The 26256-nt window shown below is 53.6% G+C and overlaps 1 protein-coding gene across 1 annotated transcript in view; it reads left to right on the top strand.

Moving 5' to 3' along the window:
• The window catches only part of SLC1A7 (solute carrier family 1 member 7), a gene marked incomplete at its 5' end in the record, with an annotated part of 54752 nt that overhangs the window by 18351 nt on the left and 10145 nt on the right, over nt 1-26256 (top strand). The window contains 6 exons of the mRNA XM_084784439.1: nt 6970-7185; nt 16793-16835; nt 18986-19208; nt 22894-22993; nt 23567-23800; nt 25124-25318. Of these exons, the coding sequence (XP_084640565.1) occupies nt 6970-7185; nt 16793-16835; nt 18986-19208; nt 22894-22993; nt 23567-23800; nt 25124-25318 (1011 nt within the window). The remainder of the gene's footprint in view (nt 1-6969; nt 7186-16792; nt 16836-18985; nt 19209-22893; nt 22994-23566; nt 23801-25123; nt 25319-26256) is intronic.

The raw sequence follows: 26256 nt of genomic DNA on the forward strand, positions 1-26256 counted from the left end.
GGTTTGAGAGCCAGTATTCAAAGCAGCTTCTCTGGGCTCTGTGGAGCAGGCTGCAGGCTGCTGGAGGTGGCCACAGCCCGTGTCAAACCTGGTATTGCCTGAACTTCTGGACTCACCCCTCGAGTCAGGGTAACCTTTCTGTGCCTGCTGCTCCTTCAGTGGGAGGTGGGAGCCTTTCTTGGCCTTTGTGCCTTGGCAGCTGAGATCTTGGCTGATCAAAAGAGGAAACACAGCCCAACTAGGAGCTATGGTAGGACAGACCTTTAGCCTAGGGATTCAGAGAGTCTCCATCCACCCCAGAAGTCCGATGGTCCTGCTGTTTCCACTTGCAGTTCCTGCTCATCTTCCCAGAATCCACTGGGCTGCCACCTGCTTTTGGTCTCTCTCAATCACAGTGCTGACCCAGATATCGGTTTTTGTTCCACTGCACGTCTTGTACCTACTACACAAGCTTCCTGATTACCATTAGCCCTGCCTTCATTTCTGGGACCCCAGGTACTCAGAGCAAGTACCCAACATGGTTGGTGTGGTAACTTTGTATACAGGGCTGGAGAGGTAGGTGGTTTTGAAAGAGTTCCTATTGTCCTTTTGTGGAGACTTACCACTCAGGAGAGCCTCATTCAGACAGTTCCATCCTAAGCTTCGGAGCAGCCCCCCTGGATAAGGAGTGATAGGACACACACTCCTATCCCGTCCCTTAGGAGCCTGGCCAGCCTGGCAGGCGCATTTAGGAAGTCACTACTCATGGTGGAGACTGTACCCTCCTATGCCTGGCCTTCTGTGCCACGTGAGAGAGGCAGCTCCACAGGAGCCCACCTTGGAATCAGAGAGGACTGGTCTGTGTGGCTGTGTCCATAGAATGCAATCCTGGAGGCAGGCTTTATCCTGGCTCCAGGAAAAATACTTCATAATGAACAAAGCCAACCTGTGGTGGCCGCTGACCCAGAGTGGTGTAAGTAGAGGCTCTCAGGGGAGTTTCTGCACTTTAAAGGGAGTGTGCTGGGAGCAGATGGCTCATATTTTAGTGAACTGGCACCAAGACATCCTGCCTCCAGTCTCAGAATTGCCTGGGGGAGAAGGGGTGTGGCAGAGCCATCTGGGAAGTGGCACTAGGCACTAACGTGGCACTTGCTGTCAGAGATTGTGCCTGTCATCTGCTGGGGGGGGGGTTAGAAAGACTGGCAGGAGACCTTCTCATGCATGACGCGTGCGCGTGCGCACGTGTGCGCGCGCGCACACACACACACACACACACACACACTCACACTCACACACACACCTCTCCTTGCCTGCAGGACAGATTTCCTATAGCCTGAGAACTCAGCTAAGGTCAGAGCAGCAGGAGTCGTTGCTGAGAGAGAGAGAGAGAGAGAGAGAGAGAGAGAGAGAGAGAGAGAGAGAGAGAGATCCATTGCAGGGCAGGATGGCTCCTATGGAAGGTTCTACAGGCACTGAGTGAGATCCCCACAGCTCCCTGCCAGCTCCAGTGTTCCAGTCTGCTGTCCTCCAGACTCCAGTCCCAGAACTCCAGATGCCTCCCCTAAAGCCTTTGTCTCTTTTACTGCCTCTAGACCCCAGCTGCTGTCTGAGGGGCAGTGCACCCTCTCTGCCCCTTTCCAAGTGGGACTCAACCTCAGGGGAGGTCTGTCACAGCCTTGAGCCTTCAGGCTAATGGCCCCAAGTCCCAGGTGACTCATCAGGCTACTAGTAAACAAACTGCCAACGTCCCCTTCCCACGGGTGGCAGCAGCTCAGCTTTCCTCCCGACCTTCTCAGCCTTTCCACTGCCCAGCACTCCAGGCCAAGTGCAGCCCAGCACTTGTCTGTGTTCATTTTCATCGTGTCAGATTTGGCCCGTGGTCCCCGCTTGCTGGGGTCCTTCATCCAACACGTCAGCTGTTCCCTCCAGCTTGTGGTCCTCTACAAATCGGATCCACATGCTTTCGGTGGCCTTGGCCAAGCCATTGATAAAATGACAAGGGAGGAGAATGCTAGAAGCTGAGCCCTGAAGACCCTGTTCTACTGTCCGCAACTGTTGTTCAACTCCATCTGGTTCCTGACGCCCCATCTGTTCCCCAAGTCCTAGGGCTAAGAGCCTCAGGTGCCCAAAACACACAGTGCCAGGGAACTCCTCTCAGCCTGGCCGGCCAGGAGACCAAAGTTAGCTCAGGGACCAGTTCTTAGAGAACCTATGCTTAAAGTCACCAGAACCCAAAGCATCCTTCTAGTCTGGTCCAGAGCACTGCCCCACCCCCACTCCGTCCCAGTTTAATATCACATCAGCAAACTGACACTCAGGTCTAACCAGGGCGTGGCTTCTAGGGACTTAGAAGCAAGCCAGACTAAGGCCTACACCGGGAGGGATCCAGAAAGCCTAGCGCTTGCTACATAGTTGAGGCTGGCCTCAAACTCTCTGCCCTCCTTTCTTGGCCTCAAGTGCAAGGACCAGAGACCTAGTGCACTTTCCTCACCTCACACTCCTCTACGGCCACCCTGTGCTAGACTCCAGGGGCACATGCTGCCTAAGATGACAGTGGAGATGCGGCAGGGAGTGGACGGAGAGGCTCACTAAGAGGAAGAGCCTACAGAGGAGAGTCCCAGAGCCTAAGGTGACGAAGGTGCCTCATGGGAAGTATGAGGAAAGGCAGCCTTGGGGAGGTTGTGCGTTGTCCTCTGGGTCACCTGAGAACAAAAGACTAAGGCAGGGCCCCTGCAGCCTAAGGTCAGGCTCTGTGCAGTGAGGTGCAGGGGTGAGGTGAGTGAGCAAGGCCTCTCGGGGAATCTTCTCTAACCCCGCTCACCATTGTGTTCCTTGTGGTGCACGCTGGAGTTCACTGTGCCAATGTGGGAGTTGATGTGGAAGCCGGGTGCATAGGCAGCCTTCCCCTTCCTCGGGAGCCCGGCAGTCAAAGCCTCCCCTCCCTGCCCTCCCTGCAGTTGGAAACATGCTGGGAGCCAGGCCAGCTTCCTACCATTTCTATAAGCTAATGTCTCTAATCACCTCAATCTCTTGATCCCCAATCCCTGGGCACTCGGTAGTTGAACCAGATGGCTTGGGAGGGCTGTGGGGCTCTGGGCTCCCATCCCCCTGGGGCCTTTTACTGACCTAGGAGCATCCGGCTAGGCCTGGAGTGGGACAGACAATGTGGCTATGGTTCCCACCCTAAGTCAGGAGGAATAGTTGAGGTCATTTCTGTGGGATCTACTATTCTGTCTGTAAGCCTTGGCCTAACACCCCACAGCTGGCCAAGCAGGCTCTACTTGGTTACTTCCTCAGATGACAAGCTCACCACCACAAATGTACCCCGTTACAGCTATGGGTAAGTCATAACTCTAAGAGCTGACCTGAGAAGGGATTACAGGGGCTGGATCACATGACAGCCACTATCCTCCCATGCTGGAGGACCAAGAAACAGTGGGGAGAGGGTCAGGAACCCTGTTCCTGTCTTGATTCTAGAACTTACTCCTGAATAGCCTGGCCAGGCGTCTTTTCACTCTGAGCTCCCTCGTCTTTACGTGCAACTCAGGGCCAGCCTGCCCAATATGAGAGCTGTACTTTTAAGTCTTTTTTTTTTTTTTTCTCTCTTCACCATTTTAAGTGAGTTCTTCTCCTAACTGTCTCCTAACAATCTCTTCTCTGGTGCAGCTGAGCTCTCCTGATTCGGCTGTCGCCATCTGTCTTCTCTTCTCACTCTGCTAGCCGGGCTCTCTTTTCAATTGTCTCCTGTTTTCACACCGTTCAGTCTCTTCTCTTCTCCGTCCCTGACTCAGTCTTTTTCCTTCCCTCACCAACCACCTCTCTCTCCCTACTCTCTGACCCTACTTTTTTATGAACCTTCTCCAGTCCTACTCAATCTCCCTCAGCCTCTTCTGGCTTAAAAAAAAATATATATATATATATATATATATATATATATATATATATATATATATATCCTCTCCTGTGCCCAGAAGTCCAAGAGCTAACTGACCCTGAAGGGCAAAATGTCCACTGATCCTTTAATGGGCTGGGCACACAAAATAAATGACACTACAGACAGCCACTAGCCTCTCAAGCACTTGAAATGCAGCTAGTGCTTACTTTGATTCATCAATTAATTTTTAATTAAAATTTAAAGACTGAGCAGCATAAAAATTTTCACATTGATTAAATGTAGTAATAGATTTCATATTTTCTTATACTTTTTTTTTGTGGTCTGGTCCACCTTGGCCTTTTTTATTTGTTGTTGTTGTTTTGTTTTGTTTTGTTTTTATCCCCCCCCCCCCCCAGACGGAGTTTTTCTGTGTAACTCTTGGAACTCACTCTGTAGACCAGACTAGCCTTGAACTCTGTCTTCTGAGTGCTGGGATTAAAGTCTGTGCCATTGCTTCCCTGCTCTTTGTGAATGCTTTAAAATTAACTAAGGGACAGGGGCACAGGCCTATAAATACCAGCACTTGGGAGCTTGAGGCAGGAGATTCTAAAGAGTTGAAGGTCAACCTTTTTTTTTTTTAAGTTAACTATTAGCAAATCTAAATGTTGATTTAGATTTAGAGTGGTTCGGACATCAGGACTCCTCAGGATGCCACTGACTCACAAGGCTGATGAACAATGGGATGAGACAGATACTTAAGTCTTTGGGGGACTGAAAAGCTCCTGGCAAACCGCGCTTCCTATGCCAGGCTGTCGGGCCTGTGTCTTCTACCACGTAAACATGCTCTTTCTGGATGTGAGAGAGAAAAAAATGGAGAAACAGAAAAAGCAAAGAAACCAATGATCCTTCTCCCTCCATTCAAGGAAAACTGCCTCTCACTTTAGCCACATGTGTGCAAGCATGGTACCGAGTCGAGGGCGAGGGACTGTGGATTTAACTCATGTGCGCGCGTGCGCGCGCGCGCGCGCGCGCGCGCGCACACACACACACACACACACACACACACACACACACACACACACAAAATAACACAGCGGGTCCTTCGTACTGAGAGAGCAGCAGCCACGGCAGCGGTTTATTATTCCTTTTTACCCAGAGTTCCAAAGAGCCTTCTTATAGGCAGCCAAACAGGAGTCCTCCTCCCAGGTGAAAGCCCTCAAGAGGTAATCACACACAGGAGGAAAAGTCTCAAGGAAGGGAGGGGTGCGTTCTCAGAGCAGTAAACACGACTAGCTAACCAAGATAAACACAGACATGGAAGCTGCTAGAAACAGGACATGAAACAGCAAGACAGGCAGGCTGACCTGGCTGAGTAGTACAGTGTCCCCATAGTTCAAAGTCTCCTCTTGCCTTCTGCCACCCACTTACTTGTACTTGGGCCTCTCTCCAAATCTTGCCCGGTCTTGGAGGAACCAACTCCTCCAGGAAGCTCTCCCTACTGTCTTAGCTAGGGCTCTCACCCTTAATAGAAATTGCTCTTCCTTGTCACCTTCCTTGTCACTGTACTGATTTGTCCAACTTCTGCAGTACTTGTGTCCCCTCCTGTCCTGGTGTTCTGCCTATCACTTCCCTGCTTCCTGCCAGAGTAACTACTTCCTGAGGTCAGGGACAGGATGGAGACACAAAACCAGACAAGCCTAGAGACGGTCTGAGGCGGCCTAGCAGGACACCGATGTGGGTGAATTAGGGCATATCTTTTCTCAGGGACTGGCTTCCTAATCTGGCCTGCAGCAGGTGGTCTTGACCATGGTTCTGCTGAGGGAGGGCAGAGGTAAATCTTCCTTGGATAACGGTCGTAGCAGCCTCGTTTCCTCTGGTGGGGAATCCCATTACTGGCCTTTGGGAATTACATCTGAGCCCAGCCCTAAGCCCATCACTAGCATATGGCATCCTGGCAGAGGAGGAAATGGAGATTGTGTGCTCTTCCTTCCTTCCTCTCTCCCTCCCTCCCTCCCTCCCTCCCTCCCTCCCTCCCTCCGTTTCTACCTGCCATGGAGCCCTGCTCTGGGTCTGCCATGGGCTGGCTCATGTACCCTGTTCAGACACCAGCTTACCCTCAGGGACACCTTATGATACAACAACCCGAAGAAGTAGGTTGGGGACAGACATCAGGAGAGACCTGCAGGAGGAGGAGGCCTCCTAACAGGAGGGCCAGTTTGTGCCCAGGGCTAAGCAGAGATGCCCAGGTCTCAGGGATAAAGCCTGCTCCCTGGGGTGGGCACTGGCTGCTGCGGGGCATCGGACTGACATTAAGGAGAGAGTGAGGAGGATTATCCGCTCTTGTTTACATGATTAAAACCAGACAAATACTTCCTTTATCTGAAATAATGAAAGGGCTTTGGAGGAAAATCCTTTTGGCAATGAAACATAGCTCAAGCATTTCCTTAATTAATCGCTCGGCTCCCTCCCGCAACAGCAGAGACACCCCCAGTACTGGCCAGGCGAGTAGGCTCAGGTACGCTCTGGAAGAGAAGTCGGAAGAGGTCACACGGCTAGTTCTCAGGCGAGGTCACTGTCTTTCCCCCACTCATTAATCACTTCGGTAGTAGCCACCAGCTCACCGGTCACTGGTGCTGGGCTTTGTGGACCCACAGAAAAGACGGATATGTCCCTCTCGTGTGCACTCAATCTTGTGTCTGCATCGGGCAAGTAAGCATGGTGTGACAACCAGGCTCATGAGAGGAAAGGCTAAGTGCCGAGGGAGTCCCCAGGACAGACTCCTAACATGGGCAGTGTGAAAGGACCTCACTGTAGAAGTGACTCAGCCTGGTCCTGTCTCATGAAGGGTCGGGGAGGGGGCGTCTGAGAGAAACCGTGCAGAAGAAAGCAAATGTACTGATGTAGAGGTGTGACATACTGGGCTGGAGACCCGGGCTTCAGAGAAAAAGAGCAGAGCGAGAGGTTAGGAGACTCGGGGCTGGATGACCTCGAGGAAGATTTTCAAGAGCATGTGAGGGTACAGGGCATAGCGGCGAGGGAGCCACAGTGAGCAGAACGGCAGCATTCCTGGCTGAGGTCTTGTGCCTCTCACAAGCCTCACCCACCTTACTTTTCAGCCTGATGTCCGGCCTCGCCTCCCTGGATGCCAAGACCTCCAGTCGCTTGGGCATCCTCACCGTGGCATACTACCTGTGGACCACCTTTCTGGCTGTGGTCGTGGGCATCATCATGGTCTCTGTCATCCACCCTGGTGGTGCAGCGCAGAAGGAGACGACCGAACAGAGCGGGAAGCCAGTCATGAGCTCAGCCGATGCCCTCCTGGACCTCGTCCGGTAACTTCCTGCCCGAATCCCCAGGTCTGATACAGGTCCCCTGTGTGGCCTCCAGAGGGCACACAGAATGTGGGGCTCAAGCCAGCTCTAGGTTATGTGGCAACATGGATTAGGGTGAGCCTCACGACCCTGGGTTGCCTGCTGGGCTCTGCTCTGCCATCTCCATGGGGTTGGGAGAAAGTGATGGCTGAGGAAGGCTGTGAGCTGACTGGTCCCACAGCCACTGTGGCCACCCAGCCTGCAAGGCAGGAGGCAGGTAGTTATGGGTCTCTCTTTTCTCTATTGGTCCCTTTAGATGAGAAAACAAGGCTCAAAGAGGAGGTGTGCCTTTCCCGGTTTATCCATCAGGGAGGCAAGGTGCCAGGAGTCCATCCAGGCTGCCTGGAAGCCAGGACAGCATCTTTGCCACTCCAGCTCAGTGGACCTAAGCCCTTCTTCATACGAAAGTGCTACAGACTTTGCCACAGAACAGAGGCTCCCCAAAGGCCCATCAGTCAGTCACCCCCCAGCCTCTCGCTTAATGCCAGCTCTGGGCTCAGGCCTGGATCAGGAGGCTCCACCTAACCTACTCCCTCAGGAGTGAAAGACCATGGCACGCAGGTCCCCTTCTAAAGGCCACATGAAACAGGTTTGGTTTATTTCTGCAGTGGTGGTAATCCAGGCCCGGGTCTTGCGCATGCTGGGCACAGCTCCAGCCTAGAACGTAACTTTCAAACACAGAGACACATGTTGTCAGCACAGAAAGCTCCCTCTGGCCCCTGGAGAGGCCAGGAACCAGAGTACAGCAGGGCAGGAGAGGAAGGTGGAACTGGGATTCGCAGTGGTGGCCATGGGACAGGGCTGGGAAGCCTGGGAGGACTGGCAGGAACCTCTGAGTGTAAGGGTCGGGGGTGAGGTATGTGCTGCTGCCTGTGGGTACATCAAAGTCTCTGGCCCAAGCATCTGAGTGGATAAAGACGTGATGCGCAAGGCCAAGGAAGGGTCTGGAGCAGGCACAAACCTGCCACAGAATTTGAATCTCCAAGCTGAAGATGGAGATTTTGAAATCAAGGATAAGACAGGTGGCCTTGAGGATGGAGGGCTTAGCCTAGGACATGGGACTTTGTCGGGCCTCGGTGGCCCCTGTACACACACCTCACTGGACGTGGCCTATGTCACCTAGGGCTTTATTGCTGTGAAGAGACACCACGACCACAGCAACTCTTATAAAGAGAAACATTTAACTGAGGCTGGCTTACAGTTCGAAAGCTTAATCCATTATCAGCATGGCGGGGAGCATGGCGGCATGCAGGCAGACATGGTGCTGGAGAAGGAGCTGAGAGTTCTACATCTGGATCCACAGGCAGCTGCAAGAGAGAGTGAGCCACTGGGCCTGGCTTGAACTTCTGACACTTCAGGGCCCACCCTCAGTGACATACTTTTTCCAATCTGGCCACCTCACTCTAACACAGCCACACGTCCTAATCATTTCAAATAATGCCACTCGCTCTGGTGCCTAGGGGGATAGGGGTGGGGGTGGGGGATTTTCACTCAAATGCCTGGTGGGCTCAACCAGCTGACTAGCTCCATAGGTTTCTCCCAGGCCCTCCTCATCTTCTAATCACCTCAAGACGTAAGTCCTAGTCTGCCTAATTCCAAAACCCCAGGTTCAACTATTTGACACCATCCTGCCCTCTCCGCACGGATCTGATCTGGTGTGGGAAAGCACAGTGGAAGTGTCTGTCTTGTTTGCCCCACCTACTCTACTCCAGTGGGATAATGCACAAGGGGCCCCTTCCCGGGCATGTGTGAACAGGCATTCCTGGTTGTAGTTACTCCAGAACCTTCATGGGCTCTAGCCCTCCTAGCGCTGGGCTCTCCTAAAATAAGCCATTTCATCTGGCCACTTATACTGTTCTTGTCAGGCAATATATCGGCTCAGCCCCTAAGCTCGGGGCTATCCTCTGGTCAGGGTCCGTCCTTTACCAGCCACAGCTGACCCACGGAAAGTATATTTATCCTTTCTGGAAGTGCAAGCCTTTCCCAGAGTGTTTGGATATGAGTCAGGCACAAGCCTCTACATTTTCCTCACACCTTAGGACACACGCCATGGGCTCTGAGTGGTTCTCCTGGCTCAGAGTTAGAAAGGAACATTTTATTTTTCTTTCCCATGGGAACTGATGGCCAATACTCAACATCTCTTCCTCTCTGCAGGAACACTTATCCCGTGCATTAGTCAGTTACAGCTGTGTAACAAGCCACCCCCAGACTGATGGGCTTGAATGACAAGCTGGGGTCTGCTGATTCGGACTAAGTCCACTTAGGGTCTGCAGGAGGGCTGGTGGGCTGGGTAGCTGCGGAGCCTGGGATGGCTTGTTTGACTGAGACCACTCTGTAGGCTGCCTGTGGGCTCTGTGCTTCAGAGGCCAGCCCTGTTTCCTCATAAGGGCAGCATTCCTCGCTGTGGGAAGAAGCTGCCCACCCTGGGCATTTTCTTACTGCAAAGGTTGAAGAAATGGAACTGAAACACGGGGCTTTTGCAAGTCAAAGGATGTGACATCACCCCACGGCTTTGAATGTCCCTAGACGCCAGTGTTCTCCAATTTCGGTTCAACCTGGAAACATCTAGTATGAACTCCTGGTCCCAACACATGCTGTTTATGACATCTCCGAGCTAACACGTCTGAGGCAAAGGCCTCATCCACCTTCCTCCACCCCGCCCATTCTCCCCCACCCTGCATCCTGCTCCCGAATGCTGTCAGCTCGCCCATGGCCACTCAGCGCCATGCTTGTCACTCACCACCTCCGCCCATTTGAGTGACCACTGGGCTCTCCTGCCTTCTCTCTGCTCCGATTTGAGGTATTTTCAGCACATCAGCCCCATAACCCATCCCTTCCGTGTCCATGCCTCACCTACGAGCCATCCCCTTGGTCTCCATGGCTTCCTTGGGAGGTGTCCCCTCTGTCTCTGTGGCTTACAGGCGTCAACCTGCCTCACTCAGGGCCTCCGAGCTCCACTCTCCCCCTCCCCTAACCCTAGCCGTGCCAGCCTCAGCTGTCCTCGCCATGTCCTGTGTGTTCCTGTCTTCACGCTGTCCCTGCCTCTCCACACGGCCTTTCCTGGTAAGTGAGCGCGCCTCTGTTCCTCACTTCACTGAGGTCTCTGGTCAGGGACAACTTCCTGCTGTGGTGTCTTTTCAAATCTTTGCTTGCCTGAGTTTTTCTGCCAGCCCCTCTCACTACCTGACACTGTTTACCCCACACCGCCCTGCCCCAGATTTCTTTATTTCCTCTGGTCACCCTCCCCCACCTCTGGTGGTAGCTGATCTTCACAAGCCTGTCCTGGAGCCTAGAGAATGCATAGCCTAGAGCGCTGCTTCCCAGGCAAGGTTGTTGTACTGACAGTGCTGTTGGGGTCTACATCTACGAGGAGACATTGCCTTTCAGGAAGAGCATGTGCCAAGCTCAGAGCAGGGGCCCAGAGGACTTGACAATTCTGCAAGTTGCGTGGTGGGACTGACAGAGGCAACAGAAGCAGGAGAGCAGGTGTGCTGGAGGCCAAGGCAGGAGGGATTCTGAAAAAAAAAACTCCTCCTAAGAGCTGTTATTTCTAGGATTATGCTCCTGTGGCCCACCATTTCCCAAACCCTGATTCAAAACAGCTTTTCCACAGGGTAGGAAAGCAGCTGGTGTGCCGTGAGCCCCGCCCCGCCCACTTGCCTTCCCTTGCTAGGGATGCTGGGCTCCGGGTCCCTCACATGTGTCAGAGTCAAATTTTCCAGCGCTGGTCTGCTCTCGGTGGCTTCTCACATGGTAAAAACCAATCCTTGTGCTTTGAGCCTCAATAAAGCTGGGTGGCTGGGTATCATTGGTGCCACATCTTTGTGGGAGGGTCACATGCCTCTCTTTTCCAGCCAATCAGAAGCCACTGAGAGCTTGGGTCAGGGTGGGGTCTCCTTTCCAGGGTCCCCTCTGGTTCTGTGGTTGTACACAGGAGACCCACAGCCAGCAAGAGGCTGTCAGGGCATGAGCGGAAACTCCTGGAGGTGGGCAGTGAGGCAACACGACAAAGGTCAACCTCAAACCCTGTGACAGCCAGGTCTGGGTCGGCTGCCAGGCCATAGGCATGGAATGCTGGGCCCGGGGTGGCGCTCAGTGGTAGGGCACAGGCCTAGTATCGTGAGGCTCCGGGCTCAATCCCTACCACCAGAAAACAAACAAAACAGGGAAAGAAAGAAATGAGAAGTCAGGAAGGGTGAGGCGGAGCAGGGAGGGCAGCGAGGATGCGGCTCCGGCCACAGGATGCCCTGGAGGCAGTGCGGCCGTGCACACTCTTTTCATCCCACCTTTAAGCTCTGTGCCCAGAACTGGGGAACAAATACGAGTCCCAACATCAGGACCAACCACCATGCCCAAAAGTCAGGAGGGAAGATACATGGAACCCCAGTCTCTGAGGTCCTAGGAGGAAATGAGGGACACAGAGCAGCCTGGAGCAAGTGGCTGTTAAGTGCTGATGATTAAATGAGAACATTTACAACCAGGATGGAGACTCTGGGGACCTGGGGACACAAGTGACAATGTGAAAAGTCAGAAAGATAAGAGGCTGGTCACACAGGGACATGGGCCCTGGGCCTAGCCTCTGGGAAGGCAAAGAAGTGTGCTCGTGTCTCAAGGATGATTCCAGATCACTACAGACCGTGTCCCTGGCTGACCTGCCAAGTCATTAATTCATTTCCCAGGGTTCCAAGTCAGAACTCTGACGTAGGCTCCCAGCGCGGCCTCAGGAAGTCCAGGCAGAACGCTAATCAGAGCTGGCCGCTGCTTTTTCCACCTTATTAAAACACCACGGAGATTAAGTAATAACTTGGCTCCATCTGCAACTCCCCGTTAGCATCCCGGAGGCCGGACGAGTCTCTCAGGAGCTGTGCTTGAAAAGGAGAAATTCCCACCTTTGGGCCTTGATGGGGGGCAGGGATTGGGAGTGCATATGGACCCATCTCAGTGAGAAAGTCCAAACAGCAGATATGGAGGATAGCCTCAGCAGGGAGCCCAGGCTAGACCCTAGAACTTGCAGGCATGACTGTTTATGTCCCTAGTCACTGTCTGTTTATCTTTTATGTAGCTGCAACCAGGGCACAGGCCTCATGGGATAAAGAAAGAATCTTCCTGAAAGAGTTCAGAACCAAAAGAAAACAAACACTTACAAATTAATAATCAGAAGTATGAGTCTTTTATTTTATTTTTGAGAAAGGGTTTCTGTATGTAGTCTTGGCTGTCCTGGAGTTTACTCTGTAGATCAGGCTGGCCTCAAACTCACAGAGATCTGCCTGCCTCTGCCTCCCGAGTGCTGGGATTAAAGGCGTGTGCCACCACCACCTGGCAAAAGTATGGCTCTTAAATGAGTCTGCCTGGCGAGTTTGTCAGTGACCAAAATGAGTCTGTACAACAGCTGAGTGCTGCAGCGGAGGCTTCATGAGAGGAAAGGCTTGCTCTTTCTCAGAAGTGTGCTGTTCCTTGTCACCAGGCTTGGCCCAAGTGCTTGGCTGTTTAGCTCTTGGAACTCATCATCAGTATGTCTCATGGTCCAAAAGGGCTGCTCAAGCTCCAGCTGTCTTATCTGTATTCCAGGAAGAGTGAGGGAAGTTGGAGGAAAGGACAACAGGGCTGTAGACTGAAGCCACTCTTCAGGGATGGAGTTTAGTGGCTTCCTCTCGTGTCTCGAGAGCTGTCCTACTAAGGACAAGAAAGGGTGGGAATCAGGGTTTGATGGCCAGGGTCTGTGGGTCTCTGACCCTAACAGACCTCCATAAGCAAGGAAGAAAGGAAGACCGCATACTGGTGGCAACTTGCCTGCTCTGCCATGGCCCACCTCGAAAAAGTGGCCTCGTGCTAAAGGAAGTCTTGAATGAATGTACACACTTGGCTTTTTAGTTCTGCTCAGGCTAGACAGCCTTTCCTTTAGGGCCCTAGAACCCCCTGGGGGTCATGACAGATTTTTCACACAGTTTGACAATCACTGCAGGCTGGTGGGCAGACATCAGCTTCCAACTCAAGGAGGAAAGATGCGATACCCAGCTCCCAACTTCCCGTTTTCCCCTCCTTTCTGATAAAACCGAGCCCCTGGGGGAACGGCGAGTGACAGTGGGTCCCAGAACACAGAGCCTCTGCCTTGGCAGCTCCTCACCCTCCTCTTCCTCCTCCTCTTCCTCCTCCTCCTCCTCCTCTGGCCAGATGTGTCCGTGGAACCTGAATCTTAGCAGGAGTACAGACGCTGCTGCAGACGCTGCGTCTGGCCACAGGCGCTGCCGAAGAGGCTTAGGGAATAAAGCACACTCACGTCCACGTGTGCAGCTCCACTCATGTGTGAACCGAGCCTTGAAGGTGGAGAGTTGCCAGGACGAGTGAGTGACGGGAGTGGGGAGCCAGGCAGGCAGCAGCGAGAGCGTGTTACTCATAGCCCATTCCGAGAAATGCAGACTCAGTAGCAAGAAAGAGGCTGTGAGCATCCCCAGTCTGTAGCCTTCCTAGAGAGGCCTGAGGGGCCAGGGTGGGGGTGTCTTGCTAAAGTGCCGAGAGAAAGGTCATTGCAGGGGCCACCTGAAGGGGCACGGTGAACATTGCCTTCATTTCCCCAACATCTGCACTGTCATTTTACAAAACATTAAAAAAAATTATTATTTTTTTGGCCCTCTGCAAGTCTTTGTTTGTTTGGGTTTGGCTTTTTTTGAGACAGAGTCTCTCTGTGTAGTCTTGGCTGTCCTGGACTCCCTTTGTAGACCAGGCTGGCCTTGAACTCACAAAGATCCGCCTGCCTCTGCCTCCCGAGTGCTGGGATTAAAGGCGTGCGCCACCACGCCGGGCTTCTGCAAGTCTTCTTTTGGGAAGTGAACTGCTGAGTATATCTTTCTGGCGTGCTCTATTGGACCGTGGCTGCTTGTATCCATTCGTTTAAGCAGCAAGTATTTATTGACCGAGTGCCTGCTAATGTGTGGGGCTCTCTTCCAGGGACAGAGCAGGGAGAAGAACAAATGCCACTGGCCCCTGAGGATTTGAGATTCCTGTGAGAGGAAACAGCTGGAGAAGATGGGGGGGGGGCGGGGGGAGAAGCAGGATTGGTTGAAAATCTCTTTAGATTCAGGGTGATAACTTTGGCCTTCAAGAGATGCCCCCATTTTGTCTACCGTGTGTTTTATGGTTTTATTTGCGTCATAACCTTAGGAAGCATCCTGTTTCTCTCCCTTCCCCCTCAAGCCCCAGATCTTCATGTTGATATGATTTTAGGTTTTTAGAGGGTAGCAAAGAAAAGAAATCCTACACAGCCTCACCAGTGGCCCAGATGTTAGCTGGCATCATATATAACCACCGGACCTTTCAAACTGAAAAGTGGAACTGGGCCACCTTGAAATAATCTATAGGCCTTGTCTGTTTGGCCTTTTGAGGCGGGGCCTCAGGTAGCCCAGACTAGATTTGAACTCATTAGGCAGCTGAGGGTGACATGGACTCCCGATGCCCTGCTTTCACTTCTCCTGTGCTGGGCCTGCAGGCTCGCGCACCATCCTGCTTGTTCCAGAACTCAGCGGATGTCCCTCACTTTCTCATCAATATCCTCTGTTCTGGGATCCAGGCCAGGGTGGCATAGTGCGATGAGGACTCCCTTTTTTTCAATGAGTGAAATCAGTTGATTTGTCCACTTTGTTCTCAGCAAACTCGTTCATGTTTAGGAGGTGACAAAATATTAGCCTATTGTCCTCTGGAGTTTTACGATTTCACTTGAAGAAAAAATTATCTTGGAGTCAAGTGGAATTTGTTTCAGTGGGAGATGTTAAATAACAGAGTGAATAACTCTTCAGAATGGTTGGTCAGCTGTTTGGTTCTAATGGTGGATCCTCTAATTCCTCACTGGCTCGTGAAGCAGCTTTCCCACAGATGAAGTACTTGGGCCAGGCACAACAGCAAGCGTTGTAATCTGAGCACTTGGAAGGACGGTGGGGTTGAGGGCAGCCTATGCTATGTGGTGAGACTCTGTCTGTGGATAGATAGATAGATAGACAGATAGATGAATGATAGAAGGAAAGACAGACAGATAGATAAATAAGCTGGCAAGATAGCTCATCAGGTAAAGGCGCTTTCCACACAAGCCTGACAACCCAAGTTTCATCCCTAGAACCCACACAAAGGCAAAAAGAACTGACTCCTAACAGTTGTCCCCTGACCCCCACACACACGCCATGACACTCACCCGCACAACAATAACCACCACCACAACAGCAATAACAATAATGCCAAAGTGACAACAAAAATGAAATGCTTAGTCATTGAAGGTTCTGCTCTGGGCTCCGGGCTCTGTGGTGCGGGCCGCCATATTGATAGCTACATATGCTATACAGCCGTACAGACAGTACGTTGTGTTGACAACAATTATACTTGCCTCGTATGTTTTTTTACATCTGGCAGGGCAAAAGCCCCTCCACCTTCAGCCTTAAAATAAATACAAATAAGACACGATCAGCCCTCCACTGGTGTAAGTTTTATATCCATGAAGCCAACCAACTGCAGGCCAAAACGTGAAAGGGAAACACTGCTTGTGCATGAAATGCGCTGGTTTTCTTGTCATTATTTTATCCATGCTGTGCAGCAGCTCCTTCCATCTCACTCCTGGGATCCAGGCACCGACTAGTGTCCAGAGATGATTGACAGGCAGGACGTGCATGGGTTATGCACATTCTGTGTCATCTTAATGTTTCCTAATACTGCATCCTCTAACTGGGGGCTCTAGGGGTGGTCCTAAGGCCACCCTGAAGGGACGGCTATAATGGCTCACTTGTATGTCTGATCCTGAGTACACACACACACACACACACACACACACACACACACACACACACACTGGATATCAGACATGTAGGGACGCCAGGTGTGTTGGCACATATCTTTAGGTCCAGCACTTGGGAAGCAGAGACAGGTTAGTCTCTATGAGTTTGAGTCCAGGCCTGGTCTATATAGTGAGACTATATAGTCATCTATATAGTGGACTATATACTTGTCTATATAGTGTCTTAAGTACCACACAAACAAAAGGATAGACAAGGAAAATGGAGACTTGCTTTAGGAGGCTATTATATGGGAAGATTAAACATTGCCAAGGGGACCCACACTCAAAGGCCACAGGTCTGCCTAGGAGCCAGACATACCTGGCTAGGGGAAATGTGTTAGTTTGACTAGCAGCTAAGCAGTCAGGGGAGTAGGTACATCATGCTGGTCTCGGGGCACAGTGAGGGTAAGGCCTGGGACAGGGAAAGCACAGCGCTTGGTTAGGATGTTCTAAGTATCAGTGGGGACCAGTGGCAAGGAGGAGACACCTCGGGTGGGGTTCAGGGAAGGCTTCCCCGGCCACTACCACTACCAAGAGTGTTCTGATGACACTACACACACACACACACACACACACACACACACACACACACCACACACACACACACACACACACACACACCACACCACACACACACACACACACACACACACACACACCACACCACACACACACACACACACACACACACCACACCACACAGGCCTCCTCTCCTAGCACTGAAGTCCTCAATTGCTGCATCTCTTCTCTTCCCAGGAACATGTTCCCAGCCAACCTGGTAGAAGCCACATTCAAACAGGTGAGCAGAGCAGGGCTGTGGAGAGGAGAGACAGGAGAGGAAGTGAGGCAGGGCTATGTGGGCCCCATGGGAAAGTGACGGGCTGGCAGCCTCCCTGCCTTCTACAAGTGGATGCCAGGGGGGAAGGGACATGGCTAGGATCCATATCTTAGCATGTCCCATGGCCACACCCTTGCCCTGGGTTCCAGTTGCTCATAAACTTCATGGGGCAGAAGGAAGTCTTGGCTGAGCACCTGGCTCAGCATACTGGTGTTCACACTTGCCCTCCCAGCATCCTTACGGCGTCCACACTAAGGTAAGACCAGCCCATTTCCTGGATGGGTAAACTGAGCCTCAGAAGTAGATCATTGCTCAAGATTGTATCACCCGACAAAGACAAGAGCTGGTGGATTCAGTCCAGGATAGCTTCTAAACCCGCTTTCTCGCTTAAAAACAACTTCTCTATATATATAAAAAAAAATAATAGCATCCACTGCTGGAAATTAGGAAAACATTAAAATACACCAAGCCAGCCCCGAGGAATGTGGCCTGGTTGGTAGAATATTTGCCTAGCATGCCCGAAGCCCTGGGTTTAATTTCCAGCCCTGTATAAACCAGGTTTGATAGTTTTTTGTAATCCCAGAACTCAGGAAGTGTGGGAGCAGCCTGAGAAATACAAGGCTAATAATAATAATAATAATAATAATAATAATAATAATAATAATAATAATAATAATAATAGAAAAATATATACAGGTCCTGCCCTCAGTTAAAACATTAAAATCACCTCTAGGCCCACGGTCTAGAAATAGTAGAAGCAGACGGCATTGCTTCTCTGGATCAAATTTTGAAATTGAAGTTAGGATCATGAGACAGCTTGCACCTGCTTCCCCTGCCCCACTCTCATCGTGTCATGGAGCACCCTCCCCAGGTTATAACATCCAGGGGTGAGGCCAGGCCCTGCCGTGTTCACTGTCCTCTCTCTCTCTCCGTGTCGTGCAGGTTGCTCCCAATCGCTTTGCCCACACCTCAGCTCCTTTCCAGCTCTCTACCCCTTCTCCTGTCTGCCAGTGGCCTGATGCAACCCAGCCAGTGTTTTCCTAGACCCCTTGCCTGGGCAAGGCTAAGTGTTGGCCTGGAGACACAAAGCAGGTGGCTGAGAGTCTGGAAAGGGATCCCCAGATGAGCAGCTACGAAGCTGAAGCAAGTCTCAGCATCTTAATCATCTTCATCCGTGAACACAGCCACAGGGGGCAGGGTCCTGAAAGCTAGGCGGGGCAGTGTGCAATCTGCCCGTGGTAGAGGAGTCGTGAAGGCTACAGAAAGAATGCGTGTTGCTCTATTTTATAACATTTTCCTTTCTGCAAACTATGACTCTTTTGAGACCCAAATCAAATACCCCCCTCCTTGTTAAACACAATCTTTCCCGAAGGCCTTGTGTCTGATTCAGTTCTGTATGTGTTGATGTTAGGGTAGCAGTCAGTCTCATGTCGGGGGGTGCGGGGGGGGTGGGGAGGGGGGGAGGGGAATGTGGGGCAGCACAGTCTCAAGCTGTGGGAAGCACCGATTTCATCCAATGAGGGGAAACACAGCCGTGGTCCCCCTTTATAGGTGAGGGACATGAAGCCAGGGACTTTTTCGGTCCATGCCTTTCCTGAATAGGTTCTCCTCCTCCCCAGAGAAGCCCTAGCGGTCTTTCTACGGCGCTGTTTGAAGGGACAGCTGCCCCTTTGTTTTGGGCTCCTGGAATCTGAGGGATGAGACAGGGGAATCTAGGAGTGGCCTGGTGGGCAGAGGAAGAGGTTGGGTGGCTGACCTCATCACCCAGGCCCTGGGCCTAGGAGCTTTCTCTGGGAAGGTTGGGTCTGTCCCTCAGGCTGCCAGGTACCTGGGTACCGGCCTAGTGGAAGAGGTGAGATAGCTTCTGGCAGACGGGGAGATAGGTGGGGCAGGGTGAGAGAAGCCGGATCACAGTGACAGAGCTGGAGGGAGCTGGAGCCAGTGTGCAGCTGGACTCCCCCTTCTCTTTGTGGTAACACCCCGGCTTGCCAGCCTTTCCAACGGCCCGTTTTGACATCCACACAATACCAGTGCATACAAATGTGCCTTCAAGATGTCTCCTGTAACGGCATGCTCCTGATTCCCCTGTGGTTGGCATGCTCCCCCAACAGTACCGCACCAAGACCACCCCAGTTATCAAGTCTCCCCGGGGGGCTTCAGAGGAGGCCCCTCCTCGGCGGATCCTCATCTACGGGGTCCACGAAGACAACGGGTCGCATGTGCAGAACTTTGCGCTGGACCTGACACCGCCGCCTGAGATTGTCTACAAGTCAGAGCCTGGCACCAGTGACGGCATGAATGTGCTGGGCATTGTCATCTTCTCAGCCACCATGGGTGAGTGTCGTCAGTGCCCCAGCAGTGCCGCTCCCAATCTTCCAGCTCCCTCTTTCCTGCTCTACCTAAGTGGCTCCAGGCCTTGCTTAGCCTTAGAATTCCTGCCCCTGGGGCTGCCCTCCTCCCTTTCTCCAGCCCTCACTCCCCCCCCACCCATCCCCCCACCTCCCCACCCTGCCCCCAACCCCCCCCCCCTCCTTGGACCTTTTACTGAAGTCTTGAGACTGGGGAAGACTAGCCGCTGTCTGTTAAGACTTCCATCCCACCTTCTAGGCTTTTCCCCATCTGCCTCTCTCTCCAGAACTGTTTGTGTTATTTCTTTGGGCTCACAAAGGCCCTCCCTGAGCACATCTTTCCCTTTGCAAGTCTTTTCTGAGTCTCCAAAGTCCCTCCAACCACAGCAATTTGCCATAAGCCACTAAGGGTTTGACTTGGGCTTATTTGTATGTGAACCTCCAAAGCCATGTGCCTTTGCTGTTGTTGTTGTTGTTGTTGTTGGGGCGGGTAGTTTTATATTCCTGGGTTTGCTTGTGTGTTTGTGTGTTTGTTTGTTTTGGTTGTTCGAGACAGGGTTTCTCTGTGTAGCCTTGGCTGTCCTGGGCTCACTTTGTAAACCAGGCTGGCCTCGAACTCACAGTGATTGCCTGCCTCTGCCTCCCGAGTGCTGGGATTAAAGGCGTGTGCCACCATGCCCGGCTTTTGCTTGTGTTTTGTTTTGAAACTTTACCTCTGAGAATTTGATACATGTAGACCAAGAAAACAGGTTTTGTTTGTTTGTTTGTTCGTATGTTGTGAGGCAATGCCTCGTGCGACTGGGCTGGCCTCAACCTCACTGAGGATGGCTTTGCGTTCCTGACCCTCCTGTCTCCCTTTGCCAAGTGCAAACTTGCCAAGCATAAGCTAACTCAGCCTATATTCTTGCTCTTAAAGAGGCTCCTAAACTGCATAGCTTCAGATTCCACAGTTGTCTGCTGGAAATGCTGCCTGATACCACCGCCACCGCCGCCGCCGCCACCACCACCACTGCCACGCAGAGGACCCCTTTCTCTCTTGGGGAAGCTCCAGCCCTGGTGTGGCTGACTCCCGCTTCCCTGGCTGTCCCACAGCATTTTGTTCCCACGCAGCATGCTCTGTGTCCTGCTGTGCACACGAGACATCCGGGCCACCTTCTAGCTGGCCTCAGCCACATGACCCTGCCCAGTTCCTGCCTGCCTGCTTCCTTCCTCTCTGCTGTCACCACCACCCTGGAGCCATCAGGCTCCTGCAATGGCTGCCTAGAGGTTGTGTTTGGGTTCTTGTCCCTCCTGGTGTGTCCTCGGGGTCAAGAAGCTGGCCCCATTCTGTAGGCTGCTGCACTCAGAAGCCAAATGGGGCTTTAGAAGCTGCAGGACTCAGGGGTGTGGCCCACTGCTTCTGTCCTTCCTCCCTGAGGCCACTGAGGCCTGTGGCCTCCCCACAAGCATGTCATTCTCATCAAGGTCTTCTTGTCCCCAGACTCAGTCAGGAGGCTAGGCCGTGGCTTCTCTGCTTGGGGTGGCTCCACAGTGAACATATGACCCTGTTGTGTCCATCTCTGTCTGCGTGGAGTTGCATGGACCTTAGTTAGGTGGCTCAGCATCACTTGCCTGGCTTTGCCTGAGCCCTCCATGGTGGCTAGCAAGGGCAGGGCTCAGAGAAACCTGTTACGGAGACATGTGCTTGATGACTGAGCGTGTAGGCAGCGATGGCTAGCAAAGCTCTAATGCTCACGGCCAAAATATCAGACACGCAGAGAGCTAACACCTGAGTGTGACGCTGGCTACCCTATATGTGGACCTGACAACCTGGCCGCTGGGCCTCCTTCTCCTCAACCGCAGCCTCTCTGAGGGATGCAACAAATAAAGGCTACCTGGTGGCAGAGTGAAAGAAATGTTAGATTCTCAGTGTTGACTGGGCAGTGCAACTGTCTGTGCATTTGTGATTAGTGCACTCATGCCTGTGCGTATCACCTCAGTGTACCCACACCTGAGTGCATCACCTCAGTGTGCTCATGCCTGTGTGTGCCAGCTCAGTGTGCCCATGCCTGTGTGTGCCAGCTCAGTGTGCCCATGCCTGTGTGTGCCAGCTCAGTGAGCCCACACCTGAGTGCATCACCTCAGTGCGCCCATGCCTGTGTGTGCCAGCTCAGTGTGCCCATGCCTGTGTGTGCCAGCTCAGTGTGCCCATGCCTGTGTGTGCCAGCTCAGTGTGCCCATGCCTGTGTGTGCCAGCTCAGTGTGCCCACACCTGTGTGCATCACCTCAGTGTGCCCACGCCTGTGTGCATCACCTCAGTGAGCCCATGCCTGTGTGTGCCACCTCAGTGAGCCCACACCTGTGTGCATCACCTCAGTGAGCCCACACCTGTGTGCATCACCTCAGTGAGCCCACGCCTGTGTGCATCACCTCAGAGCGCCCACGCCTATGTGTGCCACCTCAGTGCGCCCACACCTGAGTGCATCACCTCAGTGTGCCCACGCCTGTGTGCATCACCTCAGAGCGCCCACGCCTATGTGTGCCACCTCAGTGCGCCCACACCTGAGTGCATCACCTCAGTGTGCCCATGCCTGTGTGTGCCAGCTCAGTGTGCCCACGCCTGTGTGCACCAGCTCAGTGAGCCCACGCCTGTGTGCACCCGAGCGCGTCCTCATCTGTGCATATCCGTGTCATTACACAGTTGCTCTAATCAAGGCTCTTCTTTCACCTCAGGGTCCTTTCCTGTGTTTTCCTGGTATGGGGACATGACCGGCGCTCAGGTCCCCTGACCTATGGAGTGCCTCGTTGTCATACCAGTGTCCTATGTACATAGATCTTATTAGCCTGTCTCGTCCTGGTGACTTCCAAGTGAAGGTGAGGAGGGGCAGGAATATCCAGAAGACTGACAGAGCTGGAAGGCGTAAGCTGGCTCTCTATTTGCCAGGACGCCACAGGCCAGATGGGCAGGCCTGGCTCAGTGTCACCTCCAGGCCTGGCTTCTGCTTACACAGGTAGGCCCTTCACCCCAATACCACACGGCGACTTCTGTGTGGGTTGTGGTGACAAAGGTCTTCTCTGGAGTCCCACAGGCCAAGCAAGGTTCAATGCCCACTCTCTCCCTTGCTGAGCAAGCCACTGAGCTGCCAAGTATCATGCAGAGCTTTTGGGGTATAGTGTCAGAGTGTAGCTCTCCCCAGGATAAGAGTAGCCACACAGCCACCCTCTCAAGAATGGCACAGTGGTGCTCCCTGTCACAAGGCTGACCCTAAGGAACAATCTCCCCATGTCTTCTTGCCAAGAGAACTGACAGCCAGACGTCCAGGTATACTGAGGCAGCAGAGCGCCTGCTATCTAGAATCCTAAGGCCCATGAGGTCAGGGCCCAGGGAGGAAGGACAGAGCAAGGCAGTGTAGTGGAGTCAGGTAAGTGCAGCTGAAGCTAGGGACGTGGTTACTGTCAAAGTGGACTGCTGCTGGGATGCGTTCAGGAACATTTCCTCTCAAAGGGATGAATGGTCTCCTGCTGTGTGGAGAATAAACTAGGGATGAGAGCCCCGATAAAGTCTAGGAGACCTGAGGGTATCAGCAAGGGTTGAGTTCTGCATTGCGCGCCCATCTGTCCCCCGCTTTGCCGTCGGCATGCCTACCTGATGGCCCAGTGCTGCCCCTGTGACTCTCTGTGTGACCCCGCAGGCATCATGCTGGGCCGCATGGGTGACAGCGGAACCCCGCTGGTCAGCTTCTGTCAGTGCCTTAATGAGTCTGTCATGAAGATCGTGGCCGTGGCGGGATGGTAAGTCTCCTCCAGGGAGGGACACATCACTGACCCATTCTCAGTGCCCTCTAAGGGGCTCAACAAATTGCACAGGCAGGCAGCCTGGGCCTAGGGTACCAGGGCTAGCTGGATGTGCGGGGTCCCCAGCCAAATCGAGCCTCGCCTTCTGCTGTCTTGGCCTCAGTTTCCCCATGTTGAGGAGCCCACTTAGCTCAGCTCTTGGAGGAAGCCCACAGTGGAAGTGAGAATCAGTAACCATTCCTGGCTCAGAGTTCGGACCTTAGGTGCTTTCTAGTCAGAGGGCCGCGTAGAGGATGGCGCACCGTCACCTAGGAGGTGTGGCCTTGCTGAGCTAAAATGAGGTTCCCTGAAGTCCCCAGAGGCATGGATGGAGGTAGCGAAGACGTGCCAGGCTGTCTAGAGCTGTGACAAGTGAGGGGAACTAGTGACGCCACGGCTCTCGCCCAAGGAACTCAGCTACCATCTCGCTCCGTCCTTATGCGCGACGAGGGGCTTGAGATCACACGGTGACAAAGTGCCAGGTGCGACGGGAACCTTGAACTGAACCTGAGGCCGCTCTGCCACCCCCAGGTACTTCCCCTTTGGCATTGTGTTCCTGATCGCTGGCAAGATCCTGGAGATGGACGACCCCAAGGCGGTGGGGAAAAAGCTGGGCTTCTACGCCGTGACCGTGGTGTGCGGGCTGGTGGTCCACGGCCTCCTCATCCTGCCCCTGCTCTACTTCCTCATCACCAGGAAGAACCCCATCGTCTTCATTCGCGGAGTCCTTCAGGCGCTGCTCATTGCACTGGCCACCTCCTCCAGGTAGCCCCAGATGAAGAGCTGGGTGGGCCGGGGTAGGCCGAGCAGAGCTCTGTCTGTCCAGCCATCATTCACCTGGGTGGGCTGGGGTGGGCCGAGTAGAGCTCCATCTGTCCAGCTATCAGTCACCTACAGCCACAGAACCACAGAAAGGGCTAATGTGGCTCCTCAGACCAATTCCAGGGGTGGCGACAGCGCCACGGTGATATGACCATATGCGGGGTGCTGATGCTCAAGGCTCTGCCTGCCGTAGTCATTCGTGAGGACTTGCTTTTGCCCGCGGTCCTAAAGCTTTCTCGGTCTTCTTGGAGGTCCTGTCCCCACTCCACGGGCACGGAGGCTGAATTGCTTCCACAGACCCACGAGTTCCTGGGCAGGGCAGGTCCCGTGACACCACGGGGGCTCTGTCTGTCTACACCAGGTGGAATGCCAAGGCTGGACAACCTGTTTCAACCTTGACAGCATTTCTGGACAGCCAAGGCTGGGCGCTTGGTTCTGTTATGCGTGCCAGTGTGGTGGCTGCCTGTCACTTAACCTTCCCAGTCCTCGGGGTCCCCTTACCTAGAATGGAATGGTGTAAACCTACACAGGATTGCCTCAGAGGCTGGGATAACGCACTGGGGAGAGAAAGTCAGTAGAAACCAGGGGACCCGTGCCCAGCCTCGGGGACCACCCACCCTAGCTGAGGACACAGCTCCTGGGGTAGTTAGAGGAGGAAGAAGGGGACAGTGGTTACGTATGGTCATCTTGCCCTGAGAGCAAGTGTGGGGACCCGAGCCCATCTCTTGGGGCCAAAGGCCTAGTGCTCCCTCCAGCCCTTGCCCTTCTTGCCTGGGCCTCAGTCTCCCCTGGGCCGTGCTTCACCCCTGTCAGAGGCACCCCACCCCTACCACAGAATCTCCTCCCCAGAGACCGAGCATCCAGTGCCTCTCTGAGTGCCACACGGCTTGATCTTGCAATCACCCTGTGACCTGGGAGTTGTGTGTGGAGCAGAAACCGAGGTGCCCAGGCTACAGGGCTTCGTGAGGTCCTGTGGGAGGCTGGACACTCTGGCACAGTCTCTGCAGGTCGCCACTGCAGACACTCTCCTCACACAGTGCAGCGTTGTGTCGCTGTAGCAGTCCTCCCTGGGAAAAGGACAACCCAGTGCCTAATACACAAGTGGTGCCCTTCCCAGGGTCATTCCTACCAGCCCAAGATGACCCACATGTGCCACACATTTCTGTCAGGGCATCAGTGAGCTGGCCCTTGTGTGGTGGCTCACTTCAGGGGCCCAGACCATCCTGGAGGAGGGTGGTGGGCAGACACCTGGCCCTCTGCCCATAGCTCAGCCACACTGCCCATCACCTTCAAGTGCCTGCTGGAGAACAACCACATTGACAGACGCATCGCTCGCTTTGTGCTGCCTGTGGGCGCCACCATCAACATGGACGGCACCGCGCTCTACGAAGCCGTGGCGGCCATCTTTATTGCCCAGGTCAACAACTACGAGCTGGATTTTGGCCAGATCATCACCATCAGGTGTGTCCTAATGCCACAGTATCCAAAGGGCCCCCCAGGGTCAGCAAGGACATGGGTAGGGGCCAGCCAGAGGCAGAGGAGGCTGGGACTAGGATAAGTCTGCACTCTGAGATCAGGGTGAGCAGAGGTGAGGGCCAGGCCTAAAGACTAGGGAAGCTGCTATCAAGTGCAGGCTGCCGCAATGGGGCAAAGTCTAAGATGGCCGCCTTGTAGGCCAGTGCTAGTACACAGGGACAGTGAGGCTAGGGTGAGCTGTGCTGGTAGACCACCAGAGACTCTGAGTGTCTCTGTCCCACCAAGCACAGTTCTCCAGCTTCTTCTATTTCCTTCAAGGATGGGGATGGGGATGGGGATGGGCATGGGGATGGGGATGGGGATGGGGATGGGCATGGGGATGGGGATGGGGATGGGGATGGGGATGGGCATGGGGATGGGCATGGGGATGGGCATGGGGATGGGGATGGGGATGGGGATGGGCATGGGGATGGGCATGGGGATGGGGATGGGGATGGGGATGGGCATGGGGATGGGGATGGGGATGGGGATGGGGATGGGCATGGGGATGGGCATGGGGATGGGCATGGGGATGGGGATGGGGATGGGGATGGGCATGGGGATGGGGATGGGGATGGGGATGGGCATGGGGATGGGCATGGGGATGGGCATGGGGATGGGGATGGGGATGGGGATGGGCATGGGGATGGGGATGGGGATGGGCATGGGGATGGGGATGGGCATGGGGATGGGGATGGGGATGGGCATGGGGATGGGGATGGGGATGGGGATGGGCATGGGGATGGGGATGGGGATGGGCATGGGGATGGGGATGGGCATGGGGATGGGGATGGGGATGGGCATGGGGATGGGGATGGGGATGGGCATGGGGATGGGGATGGGGATGGGCATGGGGATGGGGATGGGGATGGGGATGGGGATGG

The sequence above is a fragment of the Acomys minous genome, assembly GCF_964271855.1.
Source record: "Acomys minous genome assembly, chromosome: 6".
NCBI lineage: Eukaryota > Metazoa > Chordata > Mammalia > Rodentia > Muridae > Acomys > Acomys minous.